The sequence below is a fragment of the Neofelis nebulosa genome, chromosome 2, assembly GCF_028018385.1.
Source record: "Neofelis nebulosa isolate mNeoNeb1 chromosome 2, mNeoNeb1.pri, whole genome shotgun sequence".
Lineage (NCBI taxonomy): Eukaryota > Metazoa > Chordata > Mammalia > Carnivora > Felidae > Neofelis > Neofelis nebulosa.
This window is the reverse complement of record NC_080783.1, coordinates 26,752,971-26,774,990: the sequence shown is the minus strand read 5'-3', so window position 1 is coordinate 26,774,990 and position 22,020 is coordinate 26,752,971. Positions and strand designations below refer to the sequence as shown.

The 22,020-nt window shown below is 33.2% G+C and overlaps 1 protein-coding gene across 8 annotated transcripts in view; it reads right to left on the bottom strand.

Annotated features, from left to right (window-relative positions):
* KANSL1L (KAT8 regulatory NSL complex subunit 1 like) overlaps nt 1-22,020 on the bottom strand; it is a 132,792-nt gene that overhangs the window by 22,661 nt on the left and 88,111 nt on the right. For 5 of the 8 annotated variants that reach the window (XM_058706475.1, XM_058706485.1, XM_058706495.1 and 2 more), the window contains one exon: nt 1,429-1,575. The exons of the other annotated variants lie outside the window; for them this stretch is intronic. In XM_058706475.1, the coding sequence (XP_058562458.1) occupies nt 1,429-1,575 (147 nt within the window). The remainder of the gene's footprint in view (nt 1-1,428; nt 1,576-22,020) is intronic. 8 annotated transcript variants of the gene reach the window in all.

Sequence of the window (22,020 nt, the reverse complement as noted above, 5' to 3'; positions counted from 1 at the left end):
CTCTGCCCTTCCCCCACTCATACTCTGTCTCTCTCTCAAAAATAAATACTAAAAAAAATTAAAAACATAAATACAAGACAATGGCTACATTCCACATTAGTGACAACTGTAAGTGATGGTGAGCAGGTGCTATGTTAGGATTAAGAAGTGTGCATACTGTTTTCCTCATTGCAATCTGTTACAATCAATGAATGAAACTGGATTCTCTGTCTTAAATTCCAATGCAAGAAAATATCTACACTGGAATAACTGTGAAGTACTATGAGCATTGTACTTTTTACATTAGGTAAAATTTGACTTAAAACATTAAAAGAATATGTATAAAACACACAATATGTTACACGAGTTTGCATTTCTGAAAATAAAGATTTGAGTCCAGGAATCTTAGGAAAACCATGTTGCTAAACCAAAAAAAGTTATCTTACTACATTAAGAAGTACATATTCTGTTTAAAATCTGGATTTTAAATTCTTTTTTCTGGTTATAAAATTAGTAAACAAGCAAAGATCTATAAAATAGAGGAAATATTTTTACAGTAGAGCTCACCTGTACTCCTTCCTTCACTCTTAACCTCTATTATTCCCTATAATAACATTTGGACTCATTGTGTTTTTTAATGTAATTGATATTTAAAATGCTAATAGATCTTTAGATGCTATTTTTAAACACTTTTATTTTATAAACTTACATGAGGTTTGTCAACTTTCTTGAGTTTGAGTTTCTTAGCTAACCTTGGCATTTTCTATGTTTCCATAGCACCTTAGGCACATCTATCTCTACCACAGCATCCAACTAGACTTTTTTTGGACTATTATTAGCTCCTTGGAAGGTTGGGACTATAATTTGTTCAATGCTGTATTCCCAGAACCTGACACAGTCCCTGACATATGGTTGAAACCTGAATGCTAACCAACTGCATTTTATTTTATTTGCTTTAATAAAAATTAAGTGAATGCAAATTCTCAAATGCATGTATGCCTGAGACTATTTCACTGGGGAAAAAATAGTTCCTGTTGACATATGCTAAAATTTATCATGCAGTGACTTCTGTTTACATTCCATTAGCCAAGACCTAGGTCACAGAGTCATACCTAGCTGCAAGGAAGGTTAAGAAATGCAGTCATTCTGGGAGGTCAAGTAAATCGATGGGTTTTTATAAAAAGATATAATATGTTTATACATGATTATAATAATGTGAGTTGTTTCCAAGATTTATTCTAATGATATGTGTATATTTATGCTGTTCTTTATCTTTACAGGATACACTGATACTTTGGACTCACTCTAGAATTATTTGTCCTTTTATGATGTACTTCAGAAAGATATAAAAAAATCTTTGAAATTACAAAGAAAAAAGGGTGCTAACCTCCCTTTTCCTTATATGGATAGAGCATTATGAACAAAAGGTGATAAAATCTGAATATTTACCATATAATTAGTTTTTTCTTGAAATTTTTCCAACTCCAGGAAACCCATTAGCCAATTTGAAACTATCCTAAATAATTTTGGAGACAAGTGAGGGGCATCTAGGAAAAGGCCTTTTTGTTCCCTGCAGAGAAAGTGAAGCCCGGGAGGCTGAAAAGAAATGGATGGAAAAATAAGAGAAAAACCAGGAGATTCTTGCCAATAAAAATTCAAATGTTTAGAGGGTATGATCGATAGTTCCATATGCTGCAGAAGATTCAAGCAAAACAAAGCCAAAAAGTATCCACTAAACTTCTTAGCTTTAATAATGAAAAATTTCATATACATAAAAATATATAATTTATAGGGAGGGCATAAAGTAAAATATTCGAAGGTCACCTATACTTACCATCCTATTTCAAGAAACAGAACAATACCAATTATGCCTTCTCCTCCTACTCCACCCTCATTAGCCTGCAGCCGATATTGCTACTTTCCTCCAATACCTCTGCTCTCTTTTTGTCTGTTGTAGAACTGCTGATTTTCAGCTAGGCACATTTCTCAAGCCTCTGTGGATCTAAAAAATTACTTAAATTCTAGCCAGGAGAAGTCATGTGTGCAACTTCTGGGAAGTGACCTTAAAGGTCACTCATTTCCTCCATTCCTCCATGTTATACTTGAAACACAGCTGTGGTGCTGAGCTACCATAACCATGTAGATGAGGATAATACAAGATTAAGCAAAAGAGAAGCCTAGCTCCTAGATCACCATGTCGAATGTGGTTGTCATATCTAGGATATTTGCAATCTAAGACAAAGAAATACACTTGTATCTTGTTTATGTCACTATGTAGGGTTTCTGACAAATGCAGCTGAACCTGTATCTTAATACAAGGTGCCTCTTTAACCACATTTTTCTCTTATTATTCCAGGAGTAATTGCTATTCTGAATTTTGATTTTATTATTTCCTTTATAGTTTTTTCACATAAATGCATGTAATTCTATATAACTTTTAAAATCTGGATCCTTTGGGACACCGGGGTGGCTCAGTTAGGCATCTGACTTCAATTCAGGTCATGATCTCATGGCTGGTGGGTTCGAGCCTCGAGTCGGCTCTGTGCTGACAGCTCTGTCTCTCAGCTCTCTCTGCCCCTCCCCCTCACCCACTCATCCTCGCTCTGGCGCGCTCTCTCTCTCTCTCTCTCAAAAATAAACATTAAAAATAAAAGATGTACATAATAACCATTAAAAATAAAATCTGCATGCTTTAAAATGTATATAGACAGAAAGTTAAGTGTACTTTCCTGCTGTATTACCCAACATTATGTGCATACAATTCATCATTCTCTTCTGTTTATAAATATCTAGAATGTTTCTCGTTTTTTACTACTACGAACAATGCTAGTATGAATATCTTATTTGTCTCCTGGCGTATGGGTGTCAGAATTTCTCTAAGAGTATGTACACTGTTAGAAATGGACTTGCTGGGTTAAAGAAACATGAATGCATACATTCAATTTCACTAGATGATATGTTGTATTACAAAGTAGTTGTAACCAAATTTACACTCCAACAAAGCAGATGCTGGTGCTCACTGCATCAGATTCATTCTAACATGCATACTGTCAGACTTTTTATTTTTGCTAATTTCAGAGCATACAAATATTCTCTTATGGTTTAAACGTGCATTGCTCTGTTTACTATTTAAGTTGACCACCTTTTCATTCCTAAAATTGGTCATTCACTTTTCCTTCTTTTGAGAAATACATATTTTGATGTTTTTTTCTCTAAAAATGTCTTTTTCTTACTGATTTTTAAAGTTTTCTTTACACACTCTAGAAAGTTACAAATCCTTTGAAGGTTCTATCTATTGCTCCCTGTCTGAGCTTCTCTTTTCACTTTATTTCTAGTGTCTTTTGATCAACAGATGTTAACTTAAATATTTCCTTTATATAGAGTTTGTACTTTATATCTCTATGAGGAAATCTTTCCCTACCCTGAAGTCAAAGATATTCTTCCACTTTGCTCCCCCTAGTTGTAAGGTTTTTTGCCTTTGTACTTAGATCTTTACTTGAAATTAATTCACATGATGTGAATCCAACCTTAATTTTTTCTTATATGGATCAATTTATCCGAACACCTTTTATTGAACATCCTTTCCCAATTGATCTACAATGCTACCTGTTATATACACCACACTCTATATGTGTGTGGTACTATTTCAGGATTTCTAATGTTGTACCATTTGTGTCTATGCTAAATAACCAATGTCTTAATTACTACATGTTTAAGTCTTGACATATGACAATGCAAGTTTCTCCAACTTGTTCCTCAGGGGTATCTTGGCTACTATTGGCTTTCACTCTTCTGCATAAATTTTTAAAAAATGCTTAACTTCCAGCAAAAAATTGCAGAGCTCTTCTACAGTGAATCTGTAAATCAACTGGGAGATTTTTTTTTTTTTTGACATCATAATTAAAGGTCATCCAATCCATGACTATAACACACCTCTTTATTTACTTAGGTTCTCTTTAATTGCTTAAAAACAATTTTTTTTAATGTTTATTTATTTTTGAGACAGAGAGAGAGCATGAACGGGGGGAGGGACAGAGAGAGAGGGAGACACAGAATCCGAAGCAGGCTCCAGGCTCTCAACTGTCAGCACAGAGCCATACGCGGGGCTTGAACCCATGGACCGTGAGATCATGACCTGAGCTGAAGTTGGATGCTCAACCAACTGAGCCACCCAGGCGCCCCTCTTTAATTTCTTTTAATAAAACTTTATAATTTTCTTCTCTAAAAAGCCTTTACATATTTTGCTAGGTGTACTTCTAGGTACTTTAATATTTATTTTCTCAATTGTAAAAGGAATTTAAAAATACAGTTGACTTTTATACTTTGAACATATCCCACAATTTGGCTAAACTTTCTTATTCTAATAATATATTTGTAGTTTCTTTTACTTTTCTATTATCCAAACATATTTACAAATAGTGACAGTTTAGTTTTTTTCACTCAATTGCAATATTTTTATTATTATTTAGAGGGTTCCAAACATGCTAGATGGGTTCATCAGTTCAGTGATGATTAGAAATGATCAGAGGAGATATTGTTTTGTTCCATATTATAAAAGAAATGCTTTTAATTTCTCAGAATTAAGAATGATATGGATTAAGAGTAATTGTGGGATTTTTCTAGGGGGGTATATTCTTTATCAGAATATATTCCTAGGTTGCCAAAAGTATTTTTTAAATATGTAATGTTGAATTTAATCATTTACTTTTTCTGAACCCACTGAAAGAATTACACATGGGTTTTCTTTTTTAATAATGTGGTGAATTAATGATATTAATAAAGTTTTAAATGTAAAACCAACTTTGGATTATTCTTGAGTAAACTTGCTGGGGCTTATCAAATTTTGTTCAAAGAATCAGAAATTGAATTTACTTTCTACACTGTATGTAGAAATTTATTGTATATGTATGTTTGTTTTAGATTTCATTGACTCCTATCTTGATTTCTTTGGGATTAATCAAATATTACATTTTCCCCCTCTATTAAATTTATATAATCTTTTACTTTTTAGTGGTTTCCCTAGAGATTATAATGTGCATTCTTAACTTTTTTGCTTTTAGAGAATAAGATAAATTATTTTCTTACCATTTCCCTGAAAACATTAGAACGGTTTAACTTCATTTACTTTCCTCTTTCTGTATTACTGTTATTTTAATTTTATATATATTCAAAACACTACAATATATTACTATTAAAATTTATATTACCCATATATTTACCCTTTCTGTTGTTCTTAGCTCTTTCCTACAATTCTGTGCTTACAGAATTGTGTTTACAGGATCATGTGTCTTCTTCCTTTGCTATTATTATACTGTAAATTTGCTGACAAATTCTCTCAGCTTTTATTGTTTTTATTACGTGAAACTTTTGTATATCACCAGTTTCAAAGGATTTTCTGTGATTATAGAATTCTAGGTTGGTTTTCATTTTTTTCTTTTAGTATTTTAAGGATGCCTTCAATTCACCTGGCTTCCATTATTTCTGATGAGTAGTTAAGTCTTACTGTTGCCCTGATTTAAATATAATGTCTTTTTTTTACCCTGACTTCTTTTAATATTTTCTCTGTGTCTTCATTTTAGCAGGCTGGCCATAATATGCCTTTATGTAATTTCTATATATTTTTCTTTTTGAGGTTCACAGAACTTCTGGAATCTACAGGATAATGTCTTTTTTTAGTTTGAGAAATACTACTTCTGCCCTATGCCCTAACATATATGGGTAGATTTTTTTTCACTGTCACACACTTCTGTTTTTTTAATTCTTTCTTATCTCTGTGCTTCCCACCTTAGTATTTTATATTTAGTTTATTAATCCTCACTTCTCTAATTTGTATTCTAATCTGTAATTAAATTCATCTGGTGAGGTATTAAATTTCACATGTTGTATTCTTCAGTTTGAAATGTTCACAGGAGTCTCTTTTCAAAAAGTAGATTCCAATTATCTGGTGAAATAGTCTGTTCATTTTTTCTACTTGTTCTCTTTGTTTTAAAACACATGAATCACAGCCATTTTAAAGTTCTGGGCAGCTAAATCCAATATCAGAATCACCTGATAGTCTGATGCTGTTGTCTGTTTTTCCTCTTGAAGACTAGTCATGGGGTCCCATCTTTTGTAATACCCAGTAATCTTTAACTGAATGCCAAATGGCTTTTTCTTTTAATCAAACGTCCCCACATGATGTAATCTTTCTGTAGAGAGCGTTCTCTCTCCCTACTGCTAAGTAGATACAGTGCAGATTTCTTTCCTTTAATCTAATCTGAATGTGTCCTAAGTCTGGGTTTCAGTCCTAGTATGGTTCATAGATCTGATTTGTTCTTAGCCCTTCAAGGTTTTCATCTAAGTGTTTGATGTATTTTATAAAATTTCTCCTGATTATCCAGACTTTAAGATAATTAAATCCTAAGAGTATACTTTAAGCCTCCTGCTCTGTGCATCTGCAGTATTCAGCAAATGTTGAGGAGAACAATGTCAAAATGGTTCTGAAGTAAACTCTGGCCATGTGATTTAGGCCTCCCAAACACCACCAACCGCATCCTCCATAGCTATCATCTATGAGCATGTGCACCAAATTTGAAAATTCCTGCCAAAGCTCAGATGAAAGTGGTTGCACAAACCAGCTCCCCTAGGTGTTTCTTCCTCTGAAGACATACATATGTTAGACTTTCTCCTCTAACCTCTATATTTAATTGATCTCTTCTCACATTTTCTGACTCTTTTTACTCTACATGTTTCATTTTGTATAATTTCATTTACATCTATTCCCCAATAACACAATTCTCTCTTCAGGTGTATCTATCCACTTAATCATATTACTAATTATCTAAATTTATTTTTCTTAGATATATTAAACTTACTTGGTTTTACATTCCATATATGGTAATTGCAACATCTGAAGTTTGCCAGTCTGGAAATGAGCTTACCTATTTTAAAACCCAATTTTTGTCTTTTTAAATAAATCACATCCAAAGCATAATTTCAGACTTTAACGATATAAAAGGCCTAATTTGTTGTTACGAATTTTATGCATATACTCTATTTTACATTTTTAATCAGAGCCTAAGGCAGACAAAGGCAAGCTCTTTGCATCTCTGTGCAGCAGAGTTAAGTTCTAGTTCACTCATTAACAGAGTGAATAGCCTTTGAAGGCCCTTAGCATTATGTAGGATCTCTAATATACCTTCCCATATCTCTTAGGTTCTAGGCGTCAGCTCCAGTCTATCACAAGACTATTGAACAAAAATTTCTCTCTCTCTCTCCTTTCTTTGTTTCATTTTTAATTCCGTGGCTTTCCATTTTTCTAATCAGATTAACCATGCATTATATAAAATATCCTTTACATTTTACATTCTAATATTTTCTACCTGGAGGCTTTCCTAAGAACTATTCCACCACATTCCTAGAACCATAAGTTCTGCATTAGATCTGGCAATTCAAAGGTGACTCTGACCTTTAAAACAATATTTCAATAAAATGCTTTTGTTGGTCACCATACTACAGTAGGGTGAAGAATGAAATAAGAAACCAGAGACGTTGCAGTGTTTCTCTAGGAACCCAACATTTGAAAGAGATAAATACAAACACTTTCAAATTTATTGTGGAGGAAAGAGATTAAACAATAGCTAAATGAGATATGCTATTTTAAAAATAAGTTTTGAAAGGAGAAGAGGTATTTCCATTTCTTCCCATGAATAAGTACAGCTATGGGACTTATACGAAACATTTATGTTTCATATAACACTTTTATGGACATCAAACAACTTGGACAATAGGCAGCAGATGACTGTTATACTTGAGAGACAAAAACAAATGAAGTGATCCTATAAATCTTGAAGCTTTTTGCATGAAGCTATGTTCCTCAGATTTCGGCACATGGAAGGGGGTCCAAGTAGAGTATGACAGTCTACTTGATTTGAAAAGATAGATATTAAAGTTTGGGGAGAAAAAGGTAGCCACAATTTGTAGAAGAGATTGCCCTAAGAGAGGAAGCTATGCAGAGAAAGGGCTCCAGAAATCCACATGGAGTCCTTTTCAATTGTTTGTCAAATAATAATCTACACATGCATATAATGAAGCAACAAAGGCGAGTCTAAGAACAATTAATTTGGCGGGCGGGTGAGGGAGAGGAAGCAGGAAAAAAGAACAAACAACACATGGGAGAAATAAAAAACAGCAAAATGGTAGATTTAAACCTAACTACATCATAATTACATTAAATATAAATGGTCTAAATACTCCAATTAAAAGGTACAAATTTTCATATTGGATGAAAACAACCTAAACATATACTATCTACAAAAAAAAACTGCTTTAAATTTAATGTCATAGATAAGTTACAATTAAAAATTATACTACCCAAGCACACTAATCATTAAATTAGTGTCAGTGAAAATAGATTTCAGGATGTGGGCAAACATATAAGAATAAAAGGGTCAAATCATAAAGACATAAAAATAAAATATCTATGTAGGTACTAAACAAACTTCAAAATATCTGAAGCAAAAGCTGAAATAACTAAAAAGAGAAAGAGACAACTCCACCCTTATGACTGGATATTTGAACACAAGTGGGAAGAAAATCAGTAAGTATATAAAAAAATTGACCATTATTATCAACCAAATAAACCTAATAAACATTTGTAGAAAGCTCCATCAAAAAAAAAAAAAGAATATACACTCTTTTCAAGTGTGCATGTATTATTCCCCTAGACTATATGACAAGCTATTAAAAAAACCTCAATTCAAATTAAATTTAAATTAAAACAGGATGCCTTCTACATAAGACCACTCCTTCCAGATCAATAGACAGAGCTGACATACCTAATACATATAAACACAGACTCAGGCAAAACATGAAGACAGAGAAATAGGTTTAAAATGGAAGAACAAGACAAAACTTCAGAAAAATAAGTAGATGAAATGGAGATAATCATATCTGACAAAGATTTCAAAGTAATGGTCATAAAGATGCTCACCAACTCAAGAATGGATGAATACAGAGAGAATTTCCAGAAGAAGTTAAAAAAAAATTAGACCCGAAGAACATAATAACTGAAATGAAAACTATACTAGAGCGAATCAACAAAGAGATCAGCAGATGCAAAACAGATCAGCAACCTGGAAGAAAGGAAAGTCATCTAAGGAATCATCTAAGGTGATCATCTAAGTCACCTAAGGAAATCATCTAAGCTGAACAGCAAAAAGAAAAAAAATAATTAAAAAAAAAAAAAGAAGATAATTTAAGGGACCTCTAAGACAACATTAAGCATACTAACATTATTATATGAAGTCCAAAAGGAGGAGAGAGAAAATGGCAGAAAAACCATCTGAAGAAATGGTAGCTAAATATGTCCTTAACTGAGAGAAGGAAACAGACATATAGACTCAAGAACCAAAGAGAGCCCCAAACAATATGAACTCAAAGAGTTCCACACCAAGACATGTAATTAAAATGGTAAATATTAAAGAAAAGGAGATCATCTAAAAAGCAACAACAGAAAATAACAGTTACATACAAGGAAATATCATGAGACCATTAGTGATTTTTCAGCATAAAGTTTGCAGGCCAAAGGGGAGTGCCGTGCTATACTTACAATGCTTAAAGAAAAAAACAAAAACAAAAACATACAACCAAGAATACTTTATACAGCAAGACTATCATCCAGAATTGAAGAAGAAATACAGAGAACAAGAGAAGAAAGGAACAGGGAAGAACTAACAAAAACAACCAGAAAACAACTAATGAAATAGCAGTTAAGTTCAAGCTATCAATAATTATTTTAAATTGAAATGGACTGAATCTTCTTCCAAGCAAAGACATAGATAGGGTAACTGGACAAATTAACAACAACAACAACAAAAATCCATCCATTACTGCCTAACACAGATTTACTTTATACCTAAAGACACATATAGACTGAAAGTGAAGGGATGGAAAAAAAAAATATTCCATTCAAGTGAAGAGGAAAAGAAAGCTGGAGTGGCAATACTTAGACAAAATAGATTTTATTATGTCAGACAACATAGATTTTAAAACAAAGATACTAAAGAGAGACAAAGAAGGGCATTACATAATGATAAAGGGATCAATCCAACAAAATGATATAAGACCTGTAAATATGGATGCATTCAACAAAGGAGCACCTAAATATATAAAGCAAATATAAATAGTAATTAAGGGAAAAATTGACAGTAATACAATAGCAGTGTAATACTATTCTTACATAGATGGACAGATCCTCTAGACAGAAAATCAATATGGAAACTGACCCAAATGGCACATTAGATCAGATGGACTATGTGTACACACACACACACACACACACACACACACACACACACACATACACACAAAATACTGTCTCCAAAAACAGCAGAACACACATTCTTTTCAAGTACATATGGAACATTCTCCAGGACTGATCACATGTTATACCACAAAACAAACGTCAATAAATTTAAGAATAAAATCCTATCAAGCATCTTTTCCAATGACAATGGTATGAAAATAGACATCAATTACAAAAAACAAAAAAGGAAAAAACACAAACACATGGAGGCTAAACAACATTCCACTAAATAGCCAATGGGTCAACAAAGAAATCAAACAGAAAATGAAAAACACCTTGAGACATATGAAATGAAAACACAATGCTCTCAAATCACCAGGACGTAGCAAAAGCAGTTCCAAAAAGGAAGTTTACAGAGACACGGGGCTACTTCAAGAGAAAAGAAAAATTTCAAATAAATAATCTAACCTTACACCTAAAGGAATTAGAAAATAAAGACCAGAGTTAGTAGAATGAAATAAAGATCAGAGCAGCAATAAATGAATTAAATACAAAACAAAACAAAAAAACAAGCAAACAACAGAAAAGATGTATGAAACCAGGAGATGATTCTTTGACAAGACAGAATTGATCAACTTTAGCTAGACTCATCAAGAAGAGAGAGGACTCGAAATCAGAAATGGAAGAGAAATTACAACTAACACTAAAGAAACACAAAGGACTATAAGAGACTACTACAAACAATTAGGCCAACAAACTGGACAACCTAGAAGAAGTGAAAAAATTCCTAGAAACATACAATCTTCCCAGACTAATCAGAAAGAAATAGAAAATCTGAACAGATCAATTATTACTAATGAAATTGAATCAGTAATCAAGGAACTTCCAACAAACAAAAGTCCTGGACCAGACAACTTCACAGGTAAATTCTACCAAACATTTAAAGAGTTAATATCTATCCTTCTCAAACTATTTCAAAAAACTGAAGAGAAAGGGATGCCTTCAAATTCATTCTATGAGGCCAGCATTACCCTGATACCAAAACCAGACAAAGACGCTACAAAAACACTGCAGGCCAATATCCCTGATGAACACAGATACAAAAGTCTCAACAAAATAGTAGCAAACCAAATTCAACAATACATCAAAAGGATCATTAATCATGATCAAGTAGGACTTATATCAGGGATAAAAGGGTGGTTCAACATTCACAAATCAATGTAATATACCACATTAACAAAATTAAAGATAAAAATCCTGGTGGATCAGTTGGTTAAGTGTACAACTCTTGATTTCAGCTCAGGTCATGATTTCATGATTTGTGACTTTGAACCCCATGCCAGGCTCAACACTGACAGCATGGAGCCTGCTTGGGATTATCTCTCAAAATAAATAAACTTAAAAAAAAATCATATGGGGTGCCTTGGTGGCTCAGTCAGTTAAGTGTCCGACTCTTGGTTTTGGCTAAGGTCATGATCTCACAGTTTTGTGAGTTCAAGCCCTGTGTTGGGCTCTGTGTTGGCAGCATGGAGCCTGCTTAGGATTCTCTCTCTCTGCTTGTTCTCTACTTGCGTTATCTCTGTCTCTCTCAAAATAAATCAACAAAGTTAAAAAAAAATTTAAATCATATGATCACCTCAATAGATGAAGAAAAAGCCTCTGACACAATTGAGCATCTATTTATTATAAAAATACTCAACAAAGTAGGTATAGAAGGAACATATCTCAGCATAATAAAGAGCACATACGACAAACAACAGCAAACATCATACTCTGCCATGAAAAGCTAAAGCTTTTCCTCTAAGATCAGGAACAAGACAAGAATGACCACTGTTACTATTTTTATTCAAGACAGTATTGGAATCCTAACCACAGCCATCAGACAAGAACAAGAAATAAAAGACATCCAAATTGGTAACAAATCAAACTACTCCTATTCTGCCATTATGTTCATGACATACTGTATATAGAAAACTGTAAAGATTCCATAAAAAAAAACAAAACAAAATTAGAATAAACTCAGTAAACTATAGAATACAAAATTAATACACAGAAATCTGTTGTGTTTCTAAACATTAATAATGAACTAATCAGAAAGATAAATTAAGAACAATCCCATTTACAACCCCCTCAGAAGAATCAACTACCTGGGACGCCTGGGTGGCTGTGCTGACAGCTCAGAGCCTGGAGCCTGCTTCAGATTCTGTGTCTCCCTCTCTCTCTCTGCCCTTCCCTGGTCTCTCTGTCTCTCTCAAAAATATATCATACATTAAAAAAAAATGAGTAAATTACATAAGAATAAATTTAACTAAAGACGTGAAAGACCTGTACTCTGAAAACTGTAAATCTTCAATGAATGACACTGAAGACAATGCAAATAAATACAAAGATATACCATGCTCATAGATGGAAGAATTACTATTTTAAAATGTCCATACGACTCAAAGTAATCTACGGACTCAATGCAATCCCTATCAAAATACCAGTATCAGCTTTTTTTTTTTTTTTATACAGAACTGGAATAATCCTAAAATTTGTATGGAGACAGAAACAGCCAAAGTAATCATGAGAAAGAAGAACAAAGCTGTAGTAATCAGAACAGCATAGTACTGGCACACACACAAAAAAACACATATAGATAAATGGAACAGAATAGAGGGCCCAAACCACATTTATATGACCAACTAACCTATGACAAAGGAAACAAGAATATACAGTGTAGAAAAGATAGTCTCTTCAATAAATGATGTTGGGAAAATTGAATAAGTCATGCAAAAGAATGAAACAGCCATTTTCTTATACCATATGTAAAAGTAAACTCAAAATAGGTTAAAGACTTATGTGTAAAATCTGAAACCATAAAGCACCTAAAGGAAAACGTAGACAATAAACTCTTGGACATTGGTTTAGCAACTTTTTTTTCGTCTCTTCAGGCAAGGGCAACAAAGCACAAATAAACACGTAGGACTACATCAAACTAAAAAGCTTTGGCATAGCAAAGAAAGCCAACAAAATAGAAAGGCAATCTATTGAATGGGAGAAATACTTGCAAGCAATATATTTGATTAGGGGTTAATATTTAAAATATATAAAGAACTCACACAACTTAACACCAAAAAAAATTATTCTGATAAATGGGTAGAGGACCCAAACAGATATTTTACCAAAGACAACACACAGATGGCCAACAGATACATGAAAAAGGTGTTCAACATCAATCATCATCAGGGAAATGCAAATCAAAACCAAAATGAGATATCAACTCATATCAATTAGAATGGCTTGTACAAAAAAGACAGTACACAACAAGTGTTGGCCAGGATGTGGAGAAAAGGAAACCCTCATGTGCTGTGAACGTCAATTGGTGCAGGTATTATGGAAAACAGAACAGAGGTTCCTAAAAAATTAAAAATGGAAATACTATACAACCCAGCAATTCCACGTTTGGGTATTTATCCGAAGGAAACAAAAACACTAATTTGAAAAGATATCCACCGGCATGGCTCATTAGAGCTTTGTTTACAACATATGGACATTGTTTACAATATGTGGACAACATGTAAACATTGTTTTCAGCATATGTTTACAACATATGGATGTAATCTAAGCATACATCAATAGATAAATGGATAAAGAAGATGTTGTACCACACACACACACACACACACACACACACACACAGAAATATTACTTAGCCATAAAAAAGAAAAAAAAATCTTGCCATTTGTAAGAGCATGGATGGACCTAGAGGGTATTATGCTAAGTGAAATTAAGTCAGAGAAAAACATATACAATATGATTTCACTTATATATGGAATCCAAAAAACAAAAAAAAATGAACATTAATACAGAGAACAAACTGGTGGTTGGCAGAGGAGAGAGGGGCTAGAGAAAGAGTGTAATAGTTGAAGAGTATTAAAAGGAACAAACTTTAGGTTATAAAATAAATGTCATGAGGACATGAAGTACAGCATGGGAAATATAAATAATATTGTAATAACTTTGTATGGTGACAGATGACAATTAGATTTTCTGTGGTGATCATTTTGTAATGTATATAAAATGACTAATACCGTATGTTAACTATATCTCAGTAAAAAGTAATTAATTAATAGGAAAAAAATCCAATTGCCTTTTTGGTAGAACTGAAAAAGTCAACCTTCAAATTCATATGGAAATGCAAGGGGTCCTGAATAACCAAAACAATATTGGAAAAAAAAAAAGAATGAAGTTGCAGGACTCACATTTCTTGATTTCAAAACTTAGTATAAATCAACATTAATCAAAACATTGTGGTACTGGTATACAGACAGACATATAGACAAATGGAATAGAGCTGAGAGTATTAACTAAATCCATACTCCTATGGCCAAATGATTTTCAACAGGGGTGTCAGGACTATCCAATGGGGAAAAAAGAGTCTCATCAACAAATGATACTAAGACATCTGGATATCCACAATTAGGAAGCAAAAGACTGAAGCGGGACACCTATCTAATACCATATACAAAATTTAACTCAAAATGGATCAATGACCTAAATATAAGAGCTTAAAACCATAAATATCTTAGAAGAACATACAGAGGTAAATCTTCATTACCTTGGGTTAGGCAATGGAGTCTTAGATTAAAAAAAAAAGGCACAAAGAACAAAATAAACAATAAATAAATTGGACTTGATTGAAATTAAAAAGTTTGTGCATCAAAAGCCAATGTCAAGAAAACAAAAAGAGAAACCACAAAATTGGAGAAAATATGGGAAAATATATCAAATCATATATTTGATAAGGGTCTAGTATCCGGAACATATAAAGGACTCTTAACGCCTCGACAATACATAAAAAGACAACACAATTAAAACAGGGGCAAAAAACAGAGTTTTCACCAAAGAAGATCTACAAATGGCCAACAAGCACATGAAAATATGCTCAGCATCATTAATCATTAGGGAAATGCAAATCAAAACCACATCACACTCATTAGGATGTGTGTACTAAAAAAAAAAAAAAATGTTGTGGAGAAATAACAAGTGTAGAAGATTTAGGAACCTCATACATTGTTGGTGGGAATGTTCAGTTGCTGCAGAAAACAGTTTGGTGGTTCCTCAAAAAGTTAACACAGTTACCATATGACCTTAAAATTCTATTACTAGGTATATCCCTCAAAAACTGAAAACACACAAACAAGCACATATACATACATATTCATAACAGCACTATTCACAATAGCCAGAAGGTGTAAACAACCCAAAGTCCATTATTGGATGAAATGATTAACAAATTGTGGTGTATACACATACAATGAAATATTATTCAGTCATTAAAGAATCAAGTACCAATTCTACAATCTTAGATGAGCCTCAAAAACATTATGCTAATAGAAAAAAGGCACAAAAGGTCACGTGGTGTATGATTACATTTATAGGAAATATTCAGAATAGATAAATCCATAAAGAAACTGGTGGTTGCCAGGGGCTGGGGATTTGGGGTGATGGGGAAAAACTGGTTAATGAATAAGGGGTTTTAGTTTGGAGTAATGAAAATATTTTGGAACTAGACACAGTTAGTGATTGCACAACACTGAACATGTACTAAAGGCCACTGAATCATTCACTTCAAAATGGTTAATTGAACGTAATGTGAATTTCACCTCAATAAATTATTTTTTTAAAGTTTATTTATTTATTTTGAGAGAGACAGAGACTGTGTGAGTTGGGGAAGGGCAGAGAGAGAGGGAGAGAAAGAGAGAATTCCAAGCAGGCTCCATGCTGCCAGTGCAGAGCCCCATGGGGTTTCAACTCTTGAATGGCGAGATCATGATCTGAGCCAAAACCAAGAGTCAGATACTTAACTGACTGAGCCACCAGGTACCCCAATAAATTACTTTTTAATGCAAATTGATAGGTGATATGAAATAATGGATTGCTCCATTGCTTGCAAAAGGCAACAGTGTAAATAATCCAAATATTCTGCAACAACAGACTGGCTAGATACATTACAGTATCTCTCTACACTGGAATACCATAAAAAAGAATCAGGAAAGCTCTAAAAAAGCTGATATGAAAAAGTCTCTAAAATGTACTGTTTACTAGGGGGGAAAGGGAAGGTACTGAATAGTTAATATATTACTATTCCTGTCAAAATGTGGGGGCTAATTATACCTATATATATTCACCTATATATGCATACAAATAGAATGAAAGACACAGTAGATGCTAGTAACACTGGTTACCTTGTTGGGAAGTAGGTAGGTATAAGCAGGATAGAAAGGCAGGAAGACTTCAATTCATACCTTTCCAAATTTTTCATCTTGAATCATACATACTACTTAAACAGTTACTTTTTTGAAAGTCTCTAGCAAGTTTTAAACTTTCAAAATGATTAAATACAAAACAATTATCTAAAACTTAAGTATAAATGTAGTAAGTAATTATAAAGTAATCACATGTAATCCTGAAACAGATCAAGCAATAGAACACCGCCTGCACTCCAAAGGTCCTTATGTAGCTCTTAATCGTTAGCCCCTTCGTTTCACCAGAGGTAGTCACTATCCTAATTTATAACCTACTCACTTTTTTCTTTACACTTTTACTTTTTTTTTATGCAACCTTAAACAATATTGATTTAATTTTTACCTGCTTTTAACTCAATATAAATGGAATTCATCCATGATGTTGCATTTTTCTGAATACATTGTGATAAAGAATTTCATTATATGAATATATCAAAATTATTCATCAATTCTATTATTGAGAGATCACTGGATTGTTTACTGTTTGTAGATATCACAAATAGTGTTACTCTGAACACTATTATGTATGTCCTGTTGATGCCCAAAATCACTTTTCTAGGATATCTTTCTAGAAATGTATTCTTAAATTATAACTATGTTTATCTTGAACTTTACTACAAAATACCAAATGTTTTATCAAAGTGCTTGTACCAATTATTTTCCCATCAGCACTAAGAACTTCCATTGTTCTACATCCACACCAATACTTGATATTATTTTATTTAAAAAATGTTCCCAATCTAGTGGGTATAAAGGGTATCTCATTGTTTTAATCTTCATTAATTATCAGTGAAGTGGCTTTTTTTTTTAATATTTGTTAATGGGGAGAATTTCTTATGAAGTAGCATGTTCAAGTCTTGCACATTTTTAACTGGTTGCCAATTTTTTTCTTTTAATAATTCTTCATAGTCTTTCTAGGAGTTCTATGTTGGTTGTATGTGTGGCAAATATCTTTTCTCACATGGTTGCTTGTATTTCACTCTGACTTTCCAATAGAAATCCTTCATTTTAGGGGTGCTTAGGTGGCTCAGCCAGTTAAGCGGCTAACTCGGTTTCAGCTCAGATCATGCTTTCATGGTTTTGTGGGTTCGAGCCCTGCATCAGGCTCTGTGCTGGCAGTATGGCGCCTGCTTGGGATTCTCTGCCTCCCTGTCTCTCTGTTCTTCCCCTACTTGCTCTGTCTTTCTCAAAATAAATAAATAAACTTAAAAAATTTTTTTTAAATTTCATTTTAATGTAATTTTGCCACTTTATGGTGTATTAGGATATTTTCCTACTTTGAAATTCATACATCCCATAGTTTCTAAAATGCCTTTTAATGTTTTCTTTTATATTTAATTCTATAACCCACCTGTATACTATTGTACATAGTAAGGGACAGAAATCCAATTGCATTTCCCCCCATTTGAATATCCAATTTTCCCAGCAACGTTAACTTAAAATATAACTCCTTCCTCACTGCTCTCCAGTATCTCCTGTCTTAAATCAAGTGCCCATATACATTGAGTCTTTCTCTGAGCTATTTGTTTCTTTGTCTAGCCTTGTACCTCTGTACCAAAATAGCACAATGTCTTAATTCCCAGAGCTTTAGAATACTATTTAGTATCTGGCAGAACAAGTCCTCTCGCTGTGATTTTGTTTGTTTGTTTTTAATGTTTATTTTTGAGAGAGAGAGAGAGAGTGCACACACAAGCAAGGGAGGGGCAGAGAAAGAGGGAGACAGGGGATCCAAGCGGGCTCTGTGCTGTCAGGGCAGAGCCCAACGTGGGGCTTGAACCCACAAACTGTGAGATCATTGACCTGAGCCAAAGTCAGACGTTTAACCCAGGTGCTCCACCATATAAATTGAATCTGTCAAGTTTCAAAACACACAAAAACAAAAAAGTAAAAAGCAAATACTTAAACCACCTTTTGAGATTTTGATAGGCACTGTATTAAAGCTATGAGTCAATGTGGAAAGAATGGACTTCTTTGCAATAAGACAGTATTCCTATTTATGAAAGTGTTTTTCCATTTAGATGTTCTTTAATATCTCTCAACAAAATTTTGTAAATTTTTCCATAATGGATTTGTATATCTTTAGCTAGATACATTACAAAGCACTTAATTTTTGAAAACTGCTGTGAATGGTATCTTTAAAAATTAATTTTATTTTGCTGGAAAGTAAGTTTATAAACTGATTATTAATTCAAATAGCTCATCTTTTGGGTTTTCTATAAACTGTCTACAAATGACTTTTAATTCTTTCATTCTAAGTTTTTTTTTTTATTTCTCATTGTTTGTCCAACTGTGTTGGATCATCCTTGTGGTAAAAGGCAGAATAAAACTGGCAATAGCAAGCATCCTGTGTCTTTCCCAATCTCAAAGGCAAAGTCTTCAGTGTTCACCATTAAATATAATGTTTAATATGTACTTTTTTAGATAAGTTTTTATTTTTTTATTATTAAAAAAATTTTTTTAATGTTTTTATTTATTTTTGAGACAGAAAGAGACAGAGCATGAGCAGGGGAGGGGCAGAGAGGGAGACACAGAATCCGAAGCAGGCTCCAGGCTCTGAGCTGTCAGCACAGAGCCTGACATGGGGCTCGAACTCACAGACTGTGAGATCATGACCTGAGCTGAAGTTGGACGCTCAACCAACTGAACCACCCAGGTGCCCCTAGATAAGTTTTTAAAAATCAGAGTAAAAATGTAACTTTCGGGGCATCTGGCTGGCTTAGTCAGTAGAGAATGCAATAATTTATATTGGGGTGAAAGTTTGAGCTCCACAATGGGTGTAGAGAGTAAATTTTTTTAATTTTAAAAAAGGAATATAAAATTTAAAAATAAACTCTTAAGGAAAAAAAGGAATGTAACTTTCTATTCCAGAGTTTTTATCATGAAGATACAAGTAATATATTCAAATCATGTTTTCTGTACTAATCAAATGGTTTTTTACCTAAATCCACTTTTACCTAAGCAGTAAACTAATTTATTCCTAATGTTAAACTAATCATGCATTTCTGGTATGAAGCCAGCTTTGTCAAGAGGTCATATTCATTTTATACATTGCTGGGTTTTATATATTGCTAAATGTTAGGATTTTGTCTAGAATTTCTCCATCTCCATTTATAACAGAGATCAGCCTAAAATTTTCCTTTTCTTACTGCCCGTGTTATTTATGTAAACGTTATTTATGTATTTATGTATATTAGACTCAATTTCTTTTCTCTGAGTTTGCATAAGTTTGGAATATTTTCCTTGATTATTCACTAGCATCTGATATTTAATGAAGTCATCTTAATTCAAGTTTTTTTGTAAAAAGAATTTTTTTTTTTAAATTTTGGAGAGAGAGAGCAAGCAGGGGAGAGGGGCAAAGAGAGACAGGGAAAGAGAGAATCTTAAGCAGCTCACGCTCAGCCTGGAGCCCGATGTGGGGCTTGATCCCACGACCTGGGGATCATGACCTGAGCCAAAATCAAGAGTTGGATGCTCAACCACCTGAGCCATCCAGGCACCCCTCTCTTGAGAAGAATTTTAATTATGGATTAAACTTCTTTAATGGTTATAAAGTATTCAGGCTGATTTTTTATTCACCTTTGATATGCTACATAATTTTAAGGACTTTGTCCATTTTACATTATTTTTCAAATTTAAGGACAGAGAGTTACTCTTTTTCTCTATTTTTATAAGATGTATTTTTTAGCAGGACACACTGCCACTATGTGTATAATTTAGGGCTCTATTTTTTTTTTCATTTTTTTAAATGTTTATTTTTGAGAGAGAAAAAGACAGAGTATGGGTCGGGGAGAAGCAGAGAGATAAGGAGATACAGAATGCAAAGCAGGAACCAGAGTCTGAGCTGTCAGCACAGACCCTGGCACAGGGCTTGAACTCACAAACCGTGAGATCAAGACCTGAGCTGGAGTCGAACACTTAGCCAACTGAGCCACCCAGGCGCTCTGGGAAGAAAGTTAAAGAAAGAAAGGTAAAGTTGATATTGTATAGGCAAGGAGCTAGGATGTATATACAAAACCCAATAAGAACCATCTTGACTGAGTAATAAAGCTGGAAAATGACCAGCTCTAAGGTATAGCAGCAATTGAAGTCAAATTAAAGTTGCTCTTAAAAACAGTAGAAAACTTTAGAAGATTTGTATATCTTTTTCTTCTGTAGATACTGTTAAAAAAGTCATAATTCTGATTTACTTTACATTACTGAAACTCTAGGTATCTACTATTTCTTAGATAATTTAAATATTTTAATCTTTGTAAGGACTCCATTGTGGTCATAAAAAGGACAGTGTGTTTTTAATTTCCAAGAAATCTGCAGGACTGGTTACATATCTGTATTATTCATTTTCATAGCCCTTCAAGAGGAAAGGCAAAAAGAGAGTAATAAGAATAAGCAATAGGAATAAGAAGGTGTGGTGAGGGCCAAAAAATCACCTTTTAGTGAAGTAATGAACAATGTTTCATTCTTTAGAAATGTTTTAAATGGTTAAAAAAAAATCAGCAAACTTAAGCTTTCAGGTTCTTTTCCTAAAAAATTTATGAAAGTGAACAAAGCTACTACAAGATTTAACATTTTAACAGATTTTTTTAAAATAAATATTATTAAGCAGTGTGCAAACTAGCACTGGCTCATTTTCCCTAATATTTTTAAGAACCTAAAGATACATTATCTCCATTTGCTAAGCAACTCCTGAATTCCATATGCAAGTGATCTATAAACAAAACAGCACTGCACATATTTATTACTTTCTAGGTAATATAGAAAGTATATTACTCATTTGAACATGTTAATGTTGATATAATGGCACCCTAGTACAGAAATGGCAAATAATATAGCATGTCTATTACCATTCTTTCCCTCATTTGTGGCAAACATTGAAAATTAACTATAGCATTCCCTCCCCAAGCCAAGACGTCAAACTCTCTCAAATAGCACTTCAGACAGCCAATGGCCGATACCAGTCAATTGAGTAGGCAGGAGAAGAGGTGGGGAATATTTGCCTTTCTTCAGTGGCTTGAAAGAATAAAGGAGAATGAGCTATAAAGAAAAAAGATATAATCGAGGACTATACACATTTAAAGCAAATGACTTAAGGTTTGCTTACTTGTGTTGTGGAAGAAGATGTCACTCATCCACTTCAAAATGGAGTTGATAGAATTGTGACTCAGATGACATTAAGTTGAAAGCCAGATTTGGCACATGTTCTACTGCTGTTTAATCCCTGATAGAAGTGTTACTCTATGACTTGGCATTTTACAAAATGGATTCAGCAATACCATAAGTGCCTCCTCTTCCACTCCTCTCTAAGATTTTTCTTTTATCATATCAAATCACTTAAGAATAGTCATTTCTTCTTTGAACTGTTTTATATAATATATATATATATTATATATAAAATATATAAAATATAATATATAATATATATATAAAATATATAAAATATATAAAATATATTATATATATATATATATA